Consider the following 24,123-nt stretch of genomic DNA (forward strand, 5'->3'; position numbering starts at 1 on the left):
TCATATACTGATGAAAACTCATACGTTTCAGTAAAATTTCAAAAAAATGCAGGAAAAACCGGTGGAAAACTAAAACCACAAGATACAGAAAGTACACGTTTCCAAAAAATATCACTCATTAACAGCACATATTTTGGCGCAATTCATTCTGACATACACTTAGAGATGAAATTAAACTACACAATAGGTAGAATTTTTTGCAATACATTTTTGGAATACATCGTAGTGGTATAATATTATACCACTACGATTAGATTGGAATACATTCGTAGCACCCCCACCACTATTTGGTCAACATCAAGAAAGTAGCAGACTACACAACTGGGCACTAAATAGATTACAATATAGACAAGATATCCACAAAGATATCCAGGAACATAACATCCAAATACTTCAACAAAGTAGTCTCACACTAAAATTCGAAATTACAGTAGGACTGAAAAACATTGTTCAACACCCATTTCTATTAATTCCTCCAAATATAACAGTTCAATTTTTATCTCCCCCATTTATAACAACAGAAATAATATATAATTACAATAGACATACTAAAAAGACAATTGGATACATAACATTTTATAACATACTCAGGATTATCATACACATGTATATTCTGAAAATATTCACATTTCAACACCTTCTTTTTCTTATTTTTTCCGAATCAAATCAAAATCCTTCTCCTTGCACAGGACCTCAGGATTTACTAGTAACACACTACGATTGTGAAAAAAAAACGAAAAAAAAACACTACATAAAAAACACTACAAGTAACACAATGTGAATCCAAACCACAAGCTATAGAAACCACAAATGTAATAGCAACGTTATACTCAAAAGCCCGAGAAACAACACTAACAGGAAACAAATTCACAGCAACATTTTCCGAAAAGAAATAACATTGTTCACAAGTTTCAAACGGAAATAAAAACAGATTAGACCACGAATCTTTTTACCAAAGTAACATCGGAAGATTATTACACCTCAGCCCTGAAGACTGTAAAAACGAACTAAAAAGACTAAACCTCACACCAAATAAAGGCACAAACAGAAAACTTGTATATTTTCAAATTTTTCCACACTCAGCACATCAAGCCGAACCTGAAAAACACCAAGGTCATATACGACTAGATACAAAACTTCCCTTCCATGGGGCACATCGAAGATTAACATATGATCTTCATGATAAAAATTGGATACCACACATTGGATTAAATAATCCCTCAAATTGCAAAGCAGATACAAAAAATAAAGGATTCCAAGAAATAATTTTTTTCGGTTGGAAAATACAACCTGAAAAAGTACAACTTACACGCGACTTAAAAGATGACACAATACTCTATCAAAGAATCAGACTCCCTTGCAAAAACGACCAAGGATATTGCGATCCTACAACACGCACACAAGCAACCATTTTTGTGTGGCACGTTTGGCACAATTCATTATGAAATACACTTAGACATGAAATTAAACTACACAATAGGTAGAATTTTTCAAGAAATGTCCTTATCAGAACTAGAAACACTACACCAATTATGCGAACATGAAAGAACACATGTTCTACAATCACTCGCACTAGCAGTTCTAAAAATACCATATGCATGATATTTTTTATCCGGAAATAGATCAACCTTCATTGACTATGAAGGAAACATTTTAGGGTATTACACTTGTACCAAAAAAGCAACATCTTTATATGTTTTTGAAAATAAACGATGTTACAAAAGAATCCCCATATTCTACAAAAATATAGTATGTTTTGTTGATACACTCTCAAGATGAACAAATTTTTGGGATACAGCAGTACCATGTGGATCAAAAAATAGCCACAATGTTGTACAATTAAATCCCGATGAAGATAAATACTATCTACTCACACCATATCCAACACTATTGCAACCATTAAAAAAGTTTTCACCTGAAAGTATTAGAGAGGTTGCCCGCAATCCCATTATCGATTTACAATCGATCGGCATCTACTCTAAATCAGACATACAACACCACATTCGTATACAACAATTTCAAGAACTACTTACAAAAATGAACACAATACAACGACAATCAATAGATCAAAACTTAGCAAACTTGCAGAAACAGCAGGTTTTTCTGACATTTACGCACAAGATTACAGCGGATATTTTAAAGATATTAAAGATTACAATTACTTAAATGGCAAAAAATACCGACCACAGGATTTATCACCAATCAATATTTTTAGTTTTGTAAATCTGAAAAACTATTTTTTTGCCTTTCTAGGATGGCCCTATTACATCTTAGAAAGATTGACTATATTATACGCAATGTTGAATTTTATCGGATTTCTTTTCTCTCTATTGAAAGGAATCTATAACACATGCGCAATACACACACAAGTAAATAGAAAAGCAAGCGTAGCACGCATACATTTTGCAGGATTTGTTGGAATTTCCTCTACATCAATAAACAAAATACTTTTAGACGCACAAATAAAAGAATATAACACAAAAATATCAACTACACCAAACACATATGACGAATCACAACACAATACAAACGCATCACGCACAGCACCACAATTCCCAAGTTTAAATCATAATCACCCATTATCACTAGTACCACGAATTTTTAGAAATGACAGACGGATATCGACGATTCCATCTTCCTGGAGCAGACGGATAAGACATCCTTCTCCAAGAACGAAACAGAAATGATGCTCGAGAAAAACAAACAAACATCATCCATCCTCCATTATAAACGATAGTCAAAAGAACAAAAACTAAATCTCTAAACCCCGGATGGGTGGAACCAGATCTAAACTAGTATTTATCATTGGTTATTATTATGATATTTTATCTTTGTAAAATATTAAATACTAACCAATCATACTCCATAAAACTAACAACCTATTTATTTGTAAAGTGTTGAAACTACTTGTAGTTTCAACAACAGAACAATTTGAGTTAAACTTTGTTCTCATTTATGGAAGTAACTCGCATAAACCGGTGTACAATAGATATATTGAGACTAGGAGATTTAAGAGTAAGATTAAGATCGGTATAAGACTAAGAAGTTGCACGAATCTATAGTAGCCGAAAATAAGATAGCGTGACGAGCAGACGGTGTACCTTATCTGAAATTACTCTATGAGTACAGTAATCTATACATAACTCACCACCCCGAGCACAAATTTTCCGTTACTTTCGTATCGAAAGTCGGAACAAAAAACTTGCGTCAAACTACGAGTTCAGATTTTTCCGACGTAATTAGCTCAAAGCTTCGATCTTTTTTATTCGGCTGTAGATTCACATTACTGCTCTAATCCTATCTGGTAGTTTAAAAGCGTGCAATTTGCCGCTTCACAATAATTGATGCCTGATATTTACTTATTTAGAATTACTATTTAGAATTGAGAAAAAATGTGATAGTGCGCATGCCCGAAAACAGTTGATTCGGATTTTAGAAGTCTGCTTCTCGAATCGTGTACTTGGCTAATTCTGTTTTGAAAAACTTAATACCAGTTTAGCTTTTTTTTCTTTTTCTTGCACCCTTGAAACTTCTTTTTTTTGCTTGTAATTCTTTTTGCTGTGTGGGATCTACTTAACATTCTCCACCCCTTTCAAGAAAGGGGGGAGATTCATAAGTAGATCAAAATGGTCAATTTTTCGACCGATCAGAATAGGTCAAAATAAGAATTCACACTAGAAAGCTCAGTGTTTATTTACTGTATTAGTTTATAGGGGTGGAGATTCTTAAGTTGGTACCATAGGGGGTGGGGATTGTTTTTTAGATCCGCTGTCTGTGCGCATTTTCGAATTTTAACTTTCACAATGTGTTCCATATAAAATAGCATTCACTGAAAAACTACAAATACAACCGCCAAGTACGCAAACAAGTTTTTCTCAACATTGAGACAACCATTTAAATTTTTATAATGGAATGCAAACCTCGGAAAAAAATTTTTCAACACCATATTCAACATGAGGCAGTCAAAAGAATGCAAAACACTCTGATCTACGCCTTATAGTTTCTCAGTTTTTTTCCGGTGAAACAGTAGAAAAAGTCACTGATAATTGATTGGCAAAACTAATCTACAAGATTCAGTAATTTTGGAAAAGATGCGATTTTACGTTTTTGGTAATTAAAATTATTTTCACAAGGAAAAAAATGTCCTAATGGAAAACACTCGGTTTCGAGCGCAATCTAATATTTTTGGTATTGTTTTTGCAATGTTTGTTGCTGATTGTCATCTTCCTTGCTCATAATAATTTAAATTACTCATAAAAACACAGTAACAGTGAATTGGTTTCAAAAGTGACCCTGGTGGATATAACTGGAGCGGGCTGAAACTAGCGAAATTGAACTTATATTCGTTGAAACAGAAAAAAGATTTGAAGAAAAATTATTGCTCCTAAAGTGAATTGCTATTGGATATTAAATATTTCAGAGAAATCTGAATGAGCTGTTGTTATTTTCGGTGTCCCACTCTTTAACCCTACGATATTTAACCCCCTATGTTTACACCCCCTATATTATAACCCCGTAACATGATAACCCCACAACAATTTAAGCCCCTTTTAATGACGCTAATTTGTTTCAAATTAAGTTCTTTTTATAAGTACTGGAGTAGTCCAATTAAGTTTACTAATTGAGGCCTGAAAAGCTAGTCTTAATTCACTTGATGCCTCTAGCGTTTAAAACATACAAGGTGTTAACTTTTCTTTTCCCTCTGCCCATCCCTCTAAGGTTAACCCATTTGTTGTACCCTTGATATACCCGTTATCATATTTACCCGAATTTCAACTATTTTCGGAAAATTGGAAAATTTTTGTTCCGCTAGGGATTCGATCTTTTGATCTCCAGATTTTTAGACACTTTAACCACTATACCATGAGGTCTTTGGTTGTCATCCGAATTATTGTTCCAAATTTGGCTCTTTGATCTTTAATTACGCCCATGTTTGTATGGGACTGTTTTGTATATGACCAATTTTAATCATGCCGGTCGGATTCGTTTTCAAGTTCATATCAAAGTCTAGACTATCGGCAAGGCCATTTCTGTTCAAATCTAAAACGCATTTAGCAGCATGCATGTTAACTCATTTAGATTCGCAAAATTTTTCGCAATTAAAGCTTTGATGTTTACCGACGATATGGTTCCGAATCCTTTTCAAGTAAGTTTCACTTTGATTCTAACAATTGGTTTTAAAAAGGGGTTAAATTGTAGTGGGGTTATCTAATTTCGGGGATATATGAGAGGGGGTTAAGAAAAAGGGGGTTACAAAACACGGGGTGATAAGCTTGGGAACCGTTATTTTCATGAAGTATTTGCCAATTGTAACAGCTAGCTTTTTACCGTATTCCAAAAGCTCACCTCAAAAAATGAAAAATATATCAGATTTGAGAACTTCCAAAAGACGCGGAAAATATTCTGATAGAGCGCGTACAAACTATATTAAAGCACTTTTGCGAAAAATTCCATACCTCAGCTCGAGTTTCCAACACTCATTGAGAGTCTCCTAAGTGAGAAAATGGATTTGTCACTTTGCGTCTCACAAAATCTGATGATCAATGACTGAATTGTACTTCGCTACATTGACTGAGTTATAACTGTTGCTAGGTATTTGGTTTTTTTTTTTGAGAAAAATACGCCTGCACTTCTGATCAGTAGACTGGAATCTAGAATTGTTGGAGACAACGCAATTTATGTGGTAAATGTTACAGATCTTCACAAAAAGTAACGTGTGAACTAAGTGCCTTGTGCAGCACAATGACAGTGGCAAATTTTGAAGTATAAAGTTAGGGGGAGTGAGTTCCAATTACCGCTGCTTGTAGTTCGTTTCTTCACGATGGTCAAGAATTTGTGTTGTAACTCTCTTTTTAACTCCTTCTTATAAGCGCATATCCAATCTCGATCAGTCTCAGTGCTCAGATGAAAAAACTAGAGTGGGTATCATGTTTTTCCATTGAGCTTATTTTGCAGAACGAATAATGTTTAGTTTTGCATAAATGTTTCCTTTTCTCTAATTATGAGAAAAACCAAAAAAAAATCTAGACCGCTTATTTAGGTATTAGGTATAATAGGTATGCTTATTTCAAACAAAATTACATCCTACAACTGATCCAAGTTCTTTGATTTGAAAACAAATATGAATGAAGATAAACGCAAATAAAACAAGACTGCTCTTATCAGGGCAAAGCTTGAATGTTCCGACTGCCTTTTAAGGTTTCTGGAGCAGTATTAACATTCAAAAATTAAAAAAAAATGAATTTTTTTTCTTCTAAAATTTGAATAATTTTACGAAAACATCCCCCCAAACGCCATATAAAGTACAAAATGATAGATTTTGCTCCTTGTAACAATTCAACTATGGCAAATAAGCTTCTTTCAACCAATTTGGAACTATTTCTAAGACGGATTAACTCTCCGCTTACGCGTTACTAGCGCGAAATATATCGCGCGCTAATTGTCCCAAATTGGCCAATTAGGTATATTAGGTATGCTTATTTCAAACAAAATTACATCCTACAATTGATCCAAGTTCTTTGATTTGAAAACAAATGTGAACAAGACTGCTCGTATCAGGGCGAAGCCCTGAATATTCCAACTGCCTTTTAAGGTTTTTTGGAGCAGCAATAACATCAAAAAATTAAATGTAAGGAAATAAAATGAAAAAAAAAATTTTTCTAAAATTTGAATTTTTTTATGAAAATCATCCCCCCACACGCCATACAAAGTACAAAAAGATAGATTTAGCTCCTTGTAACAAATAAATTATGGCAAATAAGCTTCTTTCAACCAATTTGGAACGATTTTAAGACGGATTAAATCTCCGCTTACGCGTTAATAGCGCGAAATATATCGCGCGTTAATTGTCCCAAATTGGCCAAAATGGCAATCTTTAAACCATCATAACTTTACGAAAAATGATCACAGGTAATATATCTTTTCAAATTTGAGCTCAAGACAACAAAACCTTTCGAATGATATAAAAAATTCTGTCAAAATTGGCTAGTTAAAAAGTCGAAGTTTGTCTGAAGAAAAAATAACCCAACCCGAGCACAAATACTCCGTTACTTTCATATCGAAAGTCGGAACAATAAAAAATGACCTCCGCAGTTGCGCCAACGTGTTGCGAGCCTGCGAGCAGAGAACGTGACTATATACGACATTTAGTTTCAGTTGATATGTCAACGCCGAGATACACGCGCAGCCACGCACCTAAATTAGCAAACTCTTGGGTAAATGTGGGTATAAAATGTTTCGGGTAAAGAAGCGGAACAACGAATGGAAAAAACTATTTTAAAAGTGATTTAGAGGATAAAATTTTTAGCATAAAAATGGCAAATCTAAATCGAATTAAAAGTTTATGATTATCAACATTGTAAATGCATCCTCAAAGTTGAGATTTATAAAAAGAAGGAAAAGTTGATTTCCAGTAATCACTGCTATTAGCTCATTTTTTAAGAATCATCAAAAATACGTTTCTTAACTTTTCCTTGAACTCTTTCTTATTTGCAGATCTGGATGGATACCAGCACTCAGATGCAAAAAACAATATGGGATAAAGCTTTTGTAAAGTGCTTATATTGCAGAAAACCATAAATTTGACTTTTGTTTCCTATAATTAAAAAAATACTTAGTTAACTTCAGAAACTTTTATGAGAGAAATTTTTATGGGGATAATTGAAGATAATTGAAGATAAGATATTTTATGCAAGCATAAGTGTGATATCAAATAAATGTGGGAGTGACATCAAAAACAACCGCAGCCAACGTGTTGCGAACTTCCGAGCAGCGGGTAAAGCTCTATATAACAATTAGAGCCGGTTTTTGCATTGAAGTTGCAATACGCGCAAAGCGCGCCCACCGTTTCCTTAAACAGTTGATAGCAGAAAAAAAAACGGATCAGCGGGGTAAAACAATAAAGGCCAAATATCTAGAAGTTAAACTGCAAGATATGAAGGTTGTAAAAATTAGTGGAGTATAGAAAAAAAGGAATAATTTGAGTTGTAATTTAGCCAATTTTGACAGGAAAAAAGTCAGAAACAAAAAGGGGACCCTCGAAGTCATAGAAAAAAGGGGACCACCATCAATTTCTCTCCACTGTTAGCCAAATAATTATAAAACACTGCTCGACCTGAGTGTTGGGGTTGGCCGTGAAATATAAGCATGTAGACGATTAATTTATTTTCAAATACAGCCTTCGAAAAACATTTTTTTCAAAATCTGGCTCAACGAGAACTTCCGAATTTTGAAGAGAAGATGGAGTATGTATGTTTGTACGTTTTACTTGCCTTTTTTTTTAGTGGAACAATTTTTATTAGAAGACAGACTATAGTGAAATATATCGTGTTGAATTGAATTTTTGAACTGAATCTTGCTTCAAATTATGTGAATTGATTTAATAAATTGATGTTTGAAATTGAAAATGACTCAAGTAAGCCCTAAAACTTGCATTGACGAGATTCATTGAAGCAATTCTGATAATTATTTTAAACAATCTCTAAAATATTTTGTTTTCCAAAGCTCAAAGGTTTTTTTAAAAATTTTTTTTACCTGTGATCATCTTTTGCGAAGCGGTGGGGGTTTGAAAAAGTCGAATTTTGCAAAATCGAGATAAAAAGCCGCACTCGGTAAAAAGAGAAAATTTTAGATTATAAAAAAGAATTTTTTTGTCAGTCCCCATAAATTTCAAAAAGAATTGATTATAATCTATTAAAAATGGATTATAATCTTACTATTTTTTGGAAAAAAAAACCATTATCATCAATTATAATCGATTATTTTTTGAAAAACTTTTTCTGAAATTTTATTGAATTATAATCCATTTTAACCAATTATAATCCATTGTTATTCAAAAAATGTGATTGCTTCATTTTGTTTTATTATTGTTTTGCCTGCGTGCTGTACAGTTGGTATCTTTTCCTACTGTTTACTGTTTGATTTTTTTCTGTTTACTGCCTACTGTTTACTTTATTGTTCCGACTTTCGATACGAAAGTAACGGAATATTTGTGCTCGGGGTGGGTTTTTTTTTCTTCAGACAAACTTCGACTTTTTAACTAGCCAATTTTGACAGAATTTTTTATATCATTCGAAAGGTTTTGTTGTCTTGAGCTCAAATTTGAAAAGATATTTTACCTGTGATCATTTTTCGTAAAGTTACGGGGGTTTAACGATTGCCATTTTGGCCAATTTGGGACAATTAACGCGCGATATATTTCGCGCTATTAACGCGTAAGCGGAGAGTTAATCCGTCTTAGAAATCGTTCAAAATTGGTTGAAAGAAGCTTATTTGCCATAATTGATTTGTTTTAAGGAGCGAAATCTATCCTTTTGTACTTTGTATGGCGTGTGGGGGGATGATTTTCATTTAAAAAATTCAAATTTTAGAAAAAAAATTTTTTATTTTTTTTTAATTCATTTAGTTTTTAAATGTTATTACTGCTCCATAAACCTCAAAAGGCAGTCGGAACATTCAGGGCTTCGCCCTGATACGAGCAGTCTTGTTACTGTTTACCGTTTACTGTTTACTGATTTCTTACTTCTTAGTGATTTTTATTGTGTTTTCGTGCAGAAAAGCTCAATTGTAAGTCATTATAATTGATACTTCTTGTGAAATTTTATTTTGATAGTAAAAGGGAAAATAACCTATTATAATATATTATAGAAGATAATAAGAGATTATAGGAGATTACAAAAAATTATAAAAAATTATAAGAGATTTTCGGAAATTTTATAGTCAATTATGATTAATTATATAATTTATCAAAATTTCACCAAACATTTTATCAATATAGTGGATTATAAATCGTTTAAACATGTGAAATTTGCGCTTTTAATTACAATTATAATATAATAGATTCTTTTCTCCTTTTACTGAGTGCGGGAAGTAGGCGATATGGGTTGTGCTATCAAATATATGCAACGATTTAATCCAGCACAGAGAGCATTTCAAATTGCCTCGAGACAAGCTTTAAAGTTGAGCTCAAAGCATCAATACGTTTCAGATGTCATACGAAAGCTTCGTTCAAAAGTTTCTATATTTGTTAGATTCAAAATCAAAACCCGCCTAGCACAAATTTTTTATGCTTTCATCGAAACCGGAATAAACAAGCCGCAATAAAAAAGCCGGAGTTTCTGAGAAACCGTTTTTCGAAAATCATATAGAGAACTTTCATTTAAAAAACCAAAAATTTGTCTTTATAATTACAAAGCCGCCATTACTCATGAACGATTGAGGCTGAAACAGGGAGCTCTTGAAAAAATGCACTACAATGCACGGGTTATTAACAAAACGGTCAACTTGAACGTAAATAAAAAAAAAATGATGTGAATTTTGCTGATAAATTTTGATGATGTGAACTTTTTGTTGAGCTCGGCAGCGATTGACTTTTCGATTTAATTAGTCAGCTACAAATAGTTTGTTTATTGAATTGATCAAAAGTCTGATTTTCTGTCAGAGTTTAGAGGACTGAACCTACTAAACTCTGACTCTCATAGTAAACTTGAATATTTAGTTTTAATAATTTCTGATCGTCTTTAAATAATATTTACAAAGCTAAATTCATCATAAATGATTTGATACTTTCATTGTTCTCAAATATTATATCAATCATATTTTGTGCTTTACATTTGTAAAACAATAGTGATTTAACACAGTGTATAGTTTGAACTTTTCCCCTATTTTGATTAATTTCATTTTTTTATATTGCATTTTTTGGTGAAAGTGTTCTTTTTTCTAATAATTTAGCCATTTCAATTTTTAATTCTGGTTCAAATTCTTAACGATAATGTCTGACGAGAACAGTCCGACTAGCAGTTACATAATTGACGTGGAACACGAGCACACGAATACTAATGGCTCGGCCTCCATCGACCACGACAACCTCTCCACCTCCCACTCCTCTGTTGCCGAACTAGACGTCCCTTCTCCCGACACGAACCAACTAAAACCACCAATAAGGGTTGGGATTTATTAGCATTTCATACCATTTGCTTTAGTAGCGGGGTGTATTTCAAGGAACTGATTTTAAGTATTATGATTTCTCAAAACAAGAAAATGAAAAAAATCAGAAGTTGCGTCAACTGACACTTGGAGAGAGTTTCGGCAAAGATTTTTTCATGGAACAGAAAAAAAAACATTCGTTTTTAAAAGATAAACAAGGATAGTTTTAAAGGTTTTGAATATATTTGGAAAGAAAGTTCTTCTAAATGATTTCCATAGAACGACATTTTGGATAGATGGATAAACAATCAAATTACAATAATCGCACCCTGTATTCATAATCCTTAACAGAACGAAGTCAAAGACATTTGAAAACGGATTAACTGGTCTAACGACGCTCTCTCGCGGCTTCACTCTTGGATATAGTTATTACCAACATCCTATACTAGTCTATACTATTTTTTGAGCTTAATAACCACTTACTAATAATGTTAAAAAGGACGAAGTGGATGATGCGAATGGACGCACGTCAGAAATGAGTTTCTCGGAGCTGCTGAACAAACCGAACAACGAACTGTCCTTCCGTGACCTCTCTTACACAGTGTGGGTTAAGAAAGAAAAGGAGCACAAGAAGATCCTGGATAAAGTGTGTGGGCATTTTGCGCAGGGGGTCAATGCTATCATGGGTCCAAGTGGAGGTGGGAAGACCAGTTTGTTGGATATTTTGAGCGAGCGAATCAACCTTACAGGTAAGAATCATTTTTGAATATCCTTTCAATTTGGTTTTTAAATGAAGATAATCTCAATGAAATTAAAAAAACCAAAGGCTGAATTTTAAATTTTGTGTTTTTGAGATGAGAAGCAGAATGTTTTAATCATATAAATTAGTTCTCCGAATTTTTGAAACTGTTTTTATAGATTTTTTAAGAGCGCAATACACTTTTACTTTCTCAATGAACGATTCAAGTGCTGCCTGAAAGCTCGAACTTTACTTCGTCATTGTTTAAAAACAATAGTAAAATCAGAGAGGTTCCCGACCCCTTTAAAAATTTTCATCTTTTGCCATAAATTTCCCCGTGAAGTTGTCTAACCGTGAAGTTGTCTAAAAACATAAGTATTCAGACAAATTTTTCTTCTTTCGTCTCTTAATTGAGTTTGCGTTGATTTAGCACAACTTTTCGACCACAGTATCTTTGAATGAACCAATTTGCAAACAATTTCTTCTAAAACATGATATTTTTTTGGTTATGGGTACAGTTATTTTCGTTTGAATTATTTGAAAACTGCTTAACAGCGTACAAAATATTTTCCCCCACATTTGTACGGTATGAGTTCCAGGTCATGAGTTCTTTTTTTTAAATTATCCCTTCACACGCTATCTAAAGTAGACAGTGGGCTGATATGATTCACTTATAACGAAGTAATAAAAAACCAAACAGCTCGCCTCAATTCAATTTTGGAACGATTTCTAAAATGGATTAAATCAATGCTCACTCGTGAATGGCACCAAAAACATCGCGCGTAAATTGTCTTAAATTGGCCAACTTTGTTTTCAAATTTAAATCTTTCAGCTCCCACAACTTCAGAACAATTATTCACAGGTGAAATATCTTTTTGAAAGCTCTGGCAACAACACTCTCGTCAAATGCTCAGGCAAAAACTCAGTCAAAAATTGCTCGTTGAAAAATTGAAAAAAAACCGAGCACACGCATTTTGCCTTTTTTCGAAAATAATTATAACAAAAAAGTTATTACACTTCTGATAATTTTTGGTTGGCCTTTCGAAAATTGCAAATTTGGTTAATTTAGAAGAATTAATGCGAGATATTGTATTCATTTAAATCGTAAGAGGTGATTTTAATGAGCTCAAAATTTGTTCCAACTTGATTTGAGAATATTAGTAATTTACTAGATACAAATTATAAAAATTACACAGAACTGATAAAATTAAAAATATATTTTTTTAAAATTCTAATAGAAAAACTAAAAACTGTTCAATTTTTTTTTCAAAAATTACATCAGTTTTGGAAAAATTAAAAAGCTGACTTACTCCTTTGATTTTTAAGACAGTCGAAAGTGTCAAGGCTTTGCCCTGATATGTGAGCAATTTTTATGATTTTTAGCCTAATTGTTGATGGCCATTCTTTGGGTTTCTCGATTGAAACTGAAAATTTAACCTAAAAATTCGAGAAAAGTCAACAACTTTTCAAAAAATGATCAAAAAATCAAAAATTTGACTCAGAAACACCAGTTGTCAAAATTGTATCTGAAAGTTGATTTAAATTTTATACACAAAACTGCTCATATCAAGGCATTTCTTTGAAACATCTGATTGGATTTAAAAGAGAAGTTTTTGATTTGAATTGATGGAAATTTAAAAAAATCATCCCCATCATGGTATTACAAATACCAATAGGTATAGCAGGTAGTAATTGACTGATTAGAACAACTGGTGGGCCTCAAGTCAATTCAGTCGATTGAGACCTCTTACGCCTTAATAGCACGAACAATATCGCGCGTTAATTATCCAGGTTGACTAAACTGGCATTTCTGAAATCCTCAATACTTGCAAAAAAGATTATATGACAACTATCTTCTGGAATTTGAGTTCAAGACATTAATAATTTTAGAACATCAGAACACAGTTTAGCTGGAAATTGCTAGTTAAAAAATTGAAAGTGGCCTGGAGAATAAAAAAAGACCAGGGATTTAGCCAGTTTCTTCAAAAAACGGAACAAAAGTACAAATTTGAACAAGAATAGGAAGTTGCTGTGCAAGTGGAAGAGAAATTTTTGTTTTGTCCATACTTTATAAAAAAAAAAAAATTTTAAATTTTTTCTTTGTTTTTGCTGTAAATTATTATAATTTTTAATCAGCGGTGTGATTCAAAAACTATCGCATAGAAAATTAGAATATTAGGCAGGATGGAAAATTTTTGTTACCAAAAAAAGAAGACAAAATTGAAAAAAGCTTGAATATTTTTTCTTTTTTTTCTCATTTTTTGCACAATAATTTTTAAATAACACCAATTTATCGAAACAAGTTCTAAATAAAACGTGCTAAACAAATAGTTTTACAATAAAATCAAGTTTTTTTATTCTAAAAGTCTAGAACTTTTTTAACTTTTTTTAACTAGCGTAACCTCATCAGGTTTTTTGCTCGAAAATAGCCAAATTTTCCAAAACTTCAAACTAGTTTATCCTAACCACTGGACCAATTTTTGAAAATATTTTAATGTCCTTCGAATTACAATCGAAACGGTTTTAATACGAGATATTGCTCGGCCCATTCGGATGGTTATTTGGGGTACCTGATTTTGCGTGGGACATAAATAATAAAAACAAGGATAACCGCTTACTGTGCAAGTTGCACAGAATGTTACGACCATAGTCTTTAAACATCTACCAAATTTTTTTTTCATATCAGTGTAGCTTTTTCTGCGTGCCCTGGTGTGATAAAAAGGTCTGAAACAAAATTTACTTTAGTCATATTTCACAGTATCATAACAATATAGGCAAACCAGAAAAGCAGTGTTTGAAGAAAAATAACTGGAAAAATAAAAAATTAAAATCGAACAAAATTCAAAACTTTTTTCAATTTTTTTGTAGAAAATTTTGAGTACCAAAAAGGCAATAAAAATCTCCAAACACTAATTTTACTCGAGTAAAATCACCAGTCAGCAAAATTAGGGTTTTGTAAGCGGCCTAAGTTGAGCATAAATAACCCTGCTTCCTGACATTCGTGGCTCGGAAATAGACAAAAAATCAACAGTTTCGAACCGGTTTTTTTCGACACTAGAAAATATTTTGGAATTTTTGAATTGCGGTTCGAGTCACGACTGAAAGGATTTTATTATGATATATCACTCATCCCAGTTCCATGATTATGTATGGTACATGATTTTGCCTGGAAAACAAAAAAAAACTAAAACACACCCGAATACCCCAGTTCATCCCCAAAAAATTAGCCAATTGCTGTGCAAGCAACTCAAAAATTGACAAAAAAAATTACTTTCTCATCAACTTTTGTCAGTTTTTGTAATTAATGCGAGTAAAACAAAACCTATAAAAAGGTAACATAGTTCCCCACATTCAAAATCAAAATTAAATACCATATAAAAACAGTTTTTCAAGACCAAACAGTTTTTTTGGAGTTCATTTTTTAAGTAAGAATGTATCATATTGTATAAAAGCGAATTGAATTTTAAGTCAAAAAATAAACGACCTATATTAAAATGTTTTCTATTTAACACACATACTAGCTCTCGCTTTTCTCGCCTGAAATTAAACTAAAAAAACTAAAATTCAAACGGGTTTTTCTCAAAATTGAAACAAGTTTTCGAAAATTTCAATGTTCAATGAAGTTGTTCGAATTATGACTGAAGGCGACCCATTTAATAATCTTTATGGAACTTGATTTTGCGTATGAAAAATGTACACGCAAAGACAGTTCCTCCTACTATAAGGTCAAAATTCTTTTCAAGCGGATTACTGCCATCAAGAGCTACACTCACTAGAAGAAATTTAAGCTATAGTACGCAGTTTAATTTTCATAAAACTGCGTACTATAGTTTAAACTTCTTCTAGTGAGTGTGGCTCTTGATAGCAGTAATCCGCTTGAAAAGGATTTTGACCTTATAGTAGAAGGAACTGTCTTTGCGTGTACATTTTTCATACGCAAAATCAAGTTCCATAAAGATTATCAAATGGGTCGCCTTCAGTCATAATTCGAACAAATTCATTGAAATTTTCGAAAACTTCTTTCAATTTTGAGAAAAACCCGTTTGAATTTTAGTTTTTTCGTTTAATTTTAGGCGAGAAAAGCGAGAGCTAGTATGTGTGTTAAAATAGAAAACATTTTAATATAGGTCGTTTAATTTTCTGACTTAAAATTCAATTCGGTTTTATACAATATGATACATTCTTACTTAAAAAATGAACTGCAAAAAAACTGTTTGATTTTGAAAAAACTGTTTTTTATATGGTATTCAATTTTGATAATGAATGTGGCGAACTATGTCTCCTTTATTTAGTTGTTTTTTTCTCGCATTAATTAAAAAAACGGACAAAAATTGATGAGAAAGTAATTTTTTTTGTCAATTTTTTGAGTTACTTGCACAGCAATTGGCTAATTTTCTGGGGATGAACTGGGGTATTCGAGTGTGTTTTATTTTTTTTTGTTTTCCAGGCAAAATCATGTACCATACATAATCATGGAACTGGGATGAGTGATATATCATAATAAAATCCTTTCAGTCGTGACTCGAACCGCAATTTAAATAAAAATTATAAAATTTAAACTTCTGAATGTAAATGAGGTTGTTATTTTCAAAAAAGTCTAACTAACAGAGTCGAGTTTCTATAAAATTGAGAACCAATTTTTAGGAAAATCTAACAGATAATTCGGTTCATTATTCTTAACTTACTGTAAATTGGGCGCACTCGGCCCTTTTTCTAGCATCTTGGCTCAACTAACCGGCCCATGAGTGTCTATGTTTCTGCAGGTGTGGAAGGGGAAGTGTTACTGGATGGGGAGCCCACTCCCCCCGACTTCCGACTCATATCGGGCTATGTGGTGCAGGACGATGTGGTGATGGCCACTCTGACAGTGAGGGAGAACCTGCTCTTCTCCGCCAATCTCCGACTCAGTACCAACATCAGTCTGTTCGACAAAATGACCAAAGTGGAAAGAATCATCCACCAACTGGGTCGGTTAAAAAAAATTTGTTTTTTTTCCGGCCATATTCCCTCCCTCCGTGGATATTTAAAAAATAGTTTAAATACTCTTATTGTTTTTTTTGCAGATTTTTTTATAATTTCTTCCAATCAATCGAAAAATTTAATGAAATTGAACTGAGAATTGAGTTTTAAATCAAAATGGTTCAGGAATATCTTTTATCTTTATCTGAAAATAACGGAAATGAAAATGATTTAGAGCCAGAATTTTTTTCAAACTTGGAAAAACTTTTTTTCAATCTCGGACATTTTTTCATGGATCAAAAGTTTCATTCAAAGAAAACTTCGGTTTATTATTTTGAATTCAGAAACAAGTTAACGAGTTAGCGAATAAATATTTAGTCGATGTGTTACATCTCGCCTAGCTTCCCTGACTGAAAAGACAATGGATGCCAAATTGGTCTCGGCAGCTTAAAACATTTAGTAATATCTTTTCCCTTTCAGGTCTGCAGGCGTGTGCAGATAGCATAGTGGGCAGTCAGTTGAAGAGGGGCATCTCGGGTGGGGAGAGGAAGAGGTGCAATGTGGGCACAGAACTACTCACCAACCCAAAGAGTCAGTCTCCTAGAGATTACTCATTAAAAAATAGTTCTTACTGTTAAGAACTTTGAAATACAGTTGATGCCAAGTTGTTGGCAACATCGGTGACCTTGAGCATCTTATTTGGTCAGAATGCGATGCTTCTTAGGTTATTTAGTGTTTCTGACTTCCGACATCAAAATGAGCAGTTTTAGGTTGCTAAGCTTAGCTTCGTTTAGATTCGTTGCACGAAAAGATAATTGTCCACAACTTGATATTTACTATGAAACCATTTAACCGCAGGGTAAAGAACAAAGCCTAGAGTTGACAATTTTTTACGGAGAATAACTATTCTCTGGTCTGGGAAATGATGACTTGCAATCAAGTAACCAATACGGACCATTCTGGATTGCCTCAAACCATCGTCCGTTTAACTAAGAAGGGGAGACGTTATGGCATTATAATATCATTCCCTTTTCTATTTTATATTAATCCAATAATTAGGCAGTGAAAATCATATAAGCACTATAAATAAAGACCACATACATAATCTAAAGTTATCAACAAATTCTATTAAAAAATGGCAAGATTTTTCATTACTGGAGTGGTCGCTCAACAACTTCTTTATTTCCAACTTCTGCTCACCAATTTATTTACTTCTATCGTTTTCTTCTTCTAAGTTTATAAGAATTCACATTTCCTATGTTCCAGTTCTGTTTCTGGACGAGCCGACTACAGGACTGGATGCATCTACTTCCTTCACGCTGACGACTCTGCTGGATGAGCTGGCGAGGGAGAACAGCATGACTGTGATCATGTCCATCCACCAGCCACGAGCATCCATCTTCAAACAGATTGAACGCCTCACTCTACTATCACAAGGTCAACACACAATCTAGAACGATTTTAAGATTTAAAAAAAAACTTTCTCTGATTTTTTCAGTTGCTAAATGTTGAACCACTTTCTCCTTCTCTCATTTAGTGAGATTTTTGCCGTAAAACCGAAACCTAAATTTTGATGACGCCTGAACTCGTACAATTGATTAAGCACATAAAATACCGGTCCCCTTTTAACAAGTCAGAAATGTCTTTTCTAAAAAAAAATTGACACGGACACTTTCCATGAAGGTTGCGCTGCAAATTGCAAATTGTTTAAAAACATTTTCTCAAGTCCGAGGTTTTTTTTCTCTCGTAAATTCTGTCCACTAAGTAACTTGTTGTTACAGGCAAGACAGTGTTCCACGGGGAGCAGATGGATATCATAGACTACTTCTCCAAGCAGGGGCTGCAGTGCGAGGAGTTCGACAACCCCGCCGACTTCCTCCTCGACACCATCCTGCTCCACCAGCCGGCCATAGGCAAGCAAATATGATTACTTGTTAATTTCATTGAATGAAGAAATAACAGGTGCGTATCCAGGGTTTTCTAGAGGGAGGGGGTGGCCGGATTTTCAAAAAAAAATTGAAAAAGTTGTCGACATTTTTTTAAATCGACCAAATTGTTTTTTGAGCTCTCCCAAATCAATATAAAGACTCCATTTTGACCAAATATTTTGCACCGCAGGCAATTTGTTTTGAAAAAACAGGACAGAAACGTTTTAGGCACCTTTGGGAGCGCGTTTTTAGGCGCTCCCCTCCAAAACTAGCATATCTTGGCGAAGAAAGCGCTTTAAAAAAATTTTTTAATACCAGTCTGCTAAAATTGGATGTCCGAAAATAGTACCAAAGGGAAGACCATTTGGTTCGACATAAGGTCGAATTCTTAAAAAAAAAACGTCGGCTCCTTCCCCCACCCCCCCCCCCCCCCCCACAGCCTAAATCCGTCCCTGACTAATAACCCTAAAAAAATTACGATTGACTACCCAATTTGAACAGCGAGCTAGCACGGAATATTACTACGGCTATAATAGTTTCGGAACACTATATTTAAAAATGTTGTAAATTTTCCGAAAAAAAACTCGAATTGGAAGTTATCAAAAACAAACCATTTTAAAACAGTTGTAACCTTTTTAAAATTCCATTGTGGCCATAGGTCTACACTTGCCTCCAGGGGAGAAGATTCCCTCTCCCAATTACCCCAACACTGAGATCTGGAATCTGGCGGAGGCGTTCAAAAACTCAGAGTACAACGAGAAACGAGTAGAGGGAATGCTCGAGTCAATCAAGTGTAAGCAGTTGCATTTCAAAACGAAGATTTTGAAATATAAAACAAAGATAGCCGGTTACTGTGCAAGTAGCACAGAATGTTCCGACCACATTCTGAGAACAATTTTTTCATCTTCAAGTTAGTGTCTTTTTTGGAGGTCATGTGATGATAGACCTAAACGAACGCGTAAAAATTTAGTGAATTAGGTAAAAACGACTCCAATTTTCTTCAAAAAATAAACAACAAACATAAAATCATAAAATATTAAATATTTTTGAAAATTTTTTAAAAAGAGAAGCGCTGAAGAAAGGCTCCAAAATAAGTTTTTTAATGTAAAATCAAGTCTTTTTAGCTTAAATTGCTAATTTTTATATACAACGAAAATTACTCGATCACTTTACTCGTTCGAAAAAGATGTACCATCAAACATTTCAAACTGGTTTTTCTCGAAACCGAGAAAAAATTTTGGAAACTCTTTATGCCATTCGAACGAAGACTGAAAGGGCTTTAAAATGATATCACTTAACCCAGTCCTATGATTATTTGTGGTACCTGATTTTAACTGGATAAAAAAATTCAAAAAACTAAAACCCATTTTCAATGATTGGAACAACAACCAGCTAACCCTTAGAACCAGTTTACCTTAGAACCAGCTTACCAGCATAGATTGATCGTAAAACACTTTTTTTTCAAATTAGTGTCGTTTCTATACGATGCCAAACTGTGCACTGGATAGGCGCACAATTTTCTGTCTGTATGTTCCTGGATTTCAGAGACAAGTCTTTAAACATGTTAAAGTTTTGTCGGATAATAAAAAAATGAAAGAACAAAAGAAGAACAAATGAGCGTCCTTGTTACGGAATCCGCCGACATTTCCCAGAAAGCACAGTTTGGCCTCGTAATGTTTTGTGCAGATTGTCAAAAGCGGAAAACGTCACTGAATTACTCGTCAACAGTTGTTTTATATATTCGAATAACATTCAAAAATGAAAAAATCTATATCTACCAAAAGTTTCTGAAATTTTTCATTTTTTGCTGAATTTTTTTTTGATTTATCAAAACTTTTTATTGCCAAAAAAGCGCTAAATTAAGCCTTTGCCTTTATACTAGTTGTCCTAAAGTCAACATCTATTTTTGCTACGACCTGCTCACTTGCTATACTCGCTTGAAAGGGCTTTCATATGAGACATCAATTGATCCCTTCCGATGATTATTTGTGGTACCTGATGTAGTGAGGATAATGAAATATCTAAAACGCACCGAAAACAAAGTTCCTCGCTTTTTTCGGTGGTCGAAACAAAACACTCAGGCATAATAGGTACGACCAACCCTTTTACTGCTAAACTAGCGCCATATCTTTTTGGTTACTTTCTACGCCCGAGACTTTTTCGTTTATAAAAATTTACTTTTACTATTCGTCAATAAGCCCGATAATTTTCGTTAATTTCACTTTTAATTCACTTATTAACTTTAACAAAATAACAAATTCAAACGTCGCAGCTTGCGATGGCCTTCAATTCAAAGCTGTTTGTGATGGTTGAAGCATTCGTGAAGTTTTGAGACCACGATGGTACCGCGACAGCTCTCAACAAAAAGACAACTCCCAAGAAACGACAACTCGCATATTGAAGGAAAACGACAACTCACATGGTTTGAAATGACGACATGCTTTGATTTTTATCAGCGAACCACTGTTGACTCCTTGGACATTTTTTTAAAATGAACACTGCTGTACCGCATCCTAATCAAGGCTCTCGAATGCCAAAAATTGCAAACTAAACTGACAGTGGAAATTTAGTCCAAATTTAGTTACTTGACATTTTTTTTGTTTTTACAGCAAAAGACAAATTGAACAAAGACCAGCTGCGCCTGAAGAAGAAAGTAAGTCCCACTTACCAGACGTCTCTATGGACCCAAGTGTACCACCTGACAGTGAGGGGGGCGAAGAACGTGTGGAGGGACTCGACTGCACTCACGAGTCAGGTGGTGTTCGCCTTCTGCTTCGGACTCCTCATGGCCATCATATATGCAAATGCTGGGGACAATTTGAACGAGTTAGTATTGAGTAAAAATTTTAGTTTGGATATAAAAGCTGAAAAATGATGTATAGTTTCATTCTTTCATCTAAAGAGCTATTTAGCTACAAAATTTATCCACGATGGAAAAGACCAATAAACGAGCTCTTCAACTGTTAAAGGAGAACCGTTGTTTTGCCCTGGTTAACAATGTCAACAAATTTTTTAAATCATTTTATTGAGCTGGCTAATTTTGTGTCGTCCTTGTATGTAATGACCACCGATCATGGCCTTAAATATCCGACCTTGAAAAGGATCTTATAATTTAAACCCGTACATTTTATTATCGTTTTAACTGAACCCGTTTAAAAATTCACTCCATTGCGATTGAGAATCTAAAGAATTTCCTTGTAATTAATCTATTTTCCAGCCCAGATGGATTCATGGACAGGTATGGGTTCTTCATGTTCCTCAGTCAGAATATCATCTTTGGGTCCCAGTCGGTGCTGGAGATCTTCCGGTCTGAGAGGGTGGTGTTCCTGCACGAGAGGAGCAACGGGTTCTACAGGACAAGCGCATACTTCATATCTAAACTAGGCATCAATCTAATCTAAGAGGCTTCAAAAAAATAATTTGCAGACACCATTTATTCAAGAAAAAAAATCATCGAAGAAATTTTCGAACATTTTTTTTTCAATTTTTTTTCATTTTTTTGCTTCATCTGTGTTACATGTGCCATCAAGATCTATCAATGTGGCCAACGAATGTTTTACATCTGCTTTGGTCGGTCGGCATTTTTTAACATAAAAGAAATCGTTTTAGATGTTTCAAAAATGAATACAAAAATTCGGATTATAGGGATTTGCAAGAATTTGAGAATGGGGGCTTTCTATTATACGGCCCAAAAGTTGGAAACGACTGCTTATAAAAGCAAGCTGGTGCTCATTTATGTCAACGTCAAGCAATATAATTAGGTTACGGAAAAAACGAAAACACAAATTTTCATTGACGGAAACGCAAAAACGAACACTTTTTGGATCGATTTCAGTTATAAGAAGTAATTTTGAGAGTAGTACATTAAATTGATGCCATTTAACGCTAGCGGTGGAGATATTGCTGGTTCGTAGCTCTACAATTGTGATCTACTCGTTCATTGTGTACTGGATCATAGGACTGGTCAACCAACTGGAGAACTTCCTCATCTTCATCCTCTGCATGTGGACTCTCATGTTCGCTGGCATTTCTATGCTCCTCAGCTTGACCATCAGTTTCAACAATGTGCAGGTGAACGTTTTTAGTTGTCTTTAGTTTTTGGTTATTAGTTTTATTTTATTTAGTTATCTTTTTATTTAGTATTTAGTTTTTAGTTATCTTACGAATACAGAATAATTGCATTCGACATCAATTAATTAGACTCAACGGACTTGTCTGCTTAGTGTTTTTTTTGTATTGAGGTCAACCCGGGTGTCAATGCATGGGTAAAAAAATCAATCAATGGTCAAAAGTTTCTTTGGTATAAAAAATTTTTGTTCCAAGTGTTTGATTAGAAAACAAATTTTGGTTTTTACAAATGTTTTAAAACCTAAAAAGAAAAAAAAATCGCCAGCTGAAACTTTTCTGTGTTTGGCTCTTGTAGTGTTGAGGACTTCTGCGTAGCGCTCCTCCCTCAAAGTCAGTGTACATGGGAATCACGGCACTTTTAGGATATAATTATGCTTGGTCGAGTAGAAATGGATGTCATTAAATAGTACAAAAGGGGTACCCTTTCGGTGACCAGGTCACAAAACAAGCTCCGCCGTCCCTCCCGCTAAATCAGCAATATACATAAGGCAATGTAGATACCTTACAAACTCGATCCAAAAGCTATAAAAATATGAGCAAATTGAGAACCCAACGTACTGTGTGTGTAAAATCAATTTGTTATTTTGTTGGTTCAGCCGCCTAAAAATGATTTTGTTCAAAGCTTCTGTAATTTATTTTACAGGTGGCCCAGCTGATGACTACTGTACCCACACTTGTATCCAGTATTTTCTCCGGACTCTTCATCAATATTGAGACCCTCCCAGTCTACCTGAAATGGCTACCCTACGTCGCACTAGGCCGATACCCGATGGAAATCTGGTCGACCAATGAGATGGCAGGATTAATATTCTACGGAACGACCAATGAGACTTTTACATACGAAAATGGAACAACGTATTGGGAATTAGTGCCGTACAATAAAACGGGAAAAAGGATGCTGGAAGACCAGGATATTTCAGCTGACAGTTCGAATATATGGAGAAATGAAGCAATTATGGCAGGAGCTACAGTTGTTTTGTTTATAGTCAGTTTCATTCAGTTGACCTTGCTGAAAAAACGAAAATGATTATATCGTATAACCAAAACTGTTACTGCATGATTTGTAAGTCAAGCATGAAAGTTCAATTCTTACAACATTTTAGCCAGTTAATTAAAATTTAATGTAGGATTGGATTTAGAGTTTGCCAATTAGATCGAATAGTCTAGTCTCTCAGGTTTTTTTAACCTGGTTAAGCGTCAGTTGTCTCAGTTAAGCGTCTGTCGACAATTAATTATTTATTTGTTGTGATGATAAAACATGCCGCAAAAAATTTATCAAAACAATTAAATTATCAAAATGTTCACTTTCCGGATAGTTTTCTTACGCTTTTGAGCATGTAAGTTTTCCGTTCACAGAGTGTTGAAAACGTGCCAATGAACTCAAAAAGTTTTTTAAAAAAATCAGAATTTGAAAAAATCATACTTCTTTTTAAGTGATTTTTAAAG

At 34.0% G+C, this 24,123-nt stretch overlaps 1 protein-coding gene across 1 annotated transcript; it reads left to right on the top strand.

The window, feature by feature from the left end:
- The first annotated feature begins 10,579 nt into the window (after positions 1-10,579).
- Positions 10,580-23,776, top strand: LOC134854060 (broad substrate specificity ATP-binding cassette transporter ABCG2-like). The gene is made up of 11 exons (XM_063870132.1): positions 10,580-10,942; positions 11,423-11,672; positions 16,426-16,629; positions 17,102-17,212; positions 17,888-18,058; positions 18,403-18,534; positions 19,208-19,342; positions 21,159-21,375; positions 21,767-21,933; positions 22,439-22,620; positions 23,321-23,776. Exons 1-11 carry the CDS (start codon positions 10,769-10,771, stop codon positions 23,702-23,704), a joined length of 2,127 nt encoding a protein of 708 aa, XP_063726202.1. The 5' UTR covers positions 10,580-10,768; the 3' UTR covers positions 23,705-23,776.
- Positions 23,777-24,123: the final 347 nt, after the last annotated feature.

This window comes from Symsagittifera roscoffensis, chromosome 9, assembly GCF_963678635.1.
Source record: "Symsagittifera roscoffensis chromosome 9, txSymRosc1.1, whole genome shotgun sequence".
Lineage (NCBI taxonomy): Eukaryota > Metazoa > Xenacoelomorpha > Acoela > Convolutidae > Symsagittifera > Symsagittifera roscoffensis.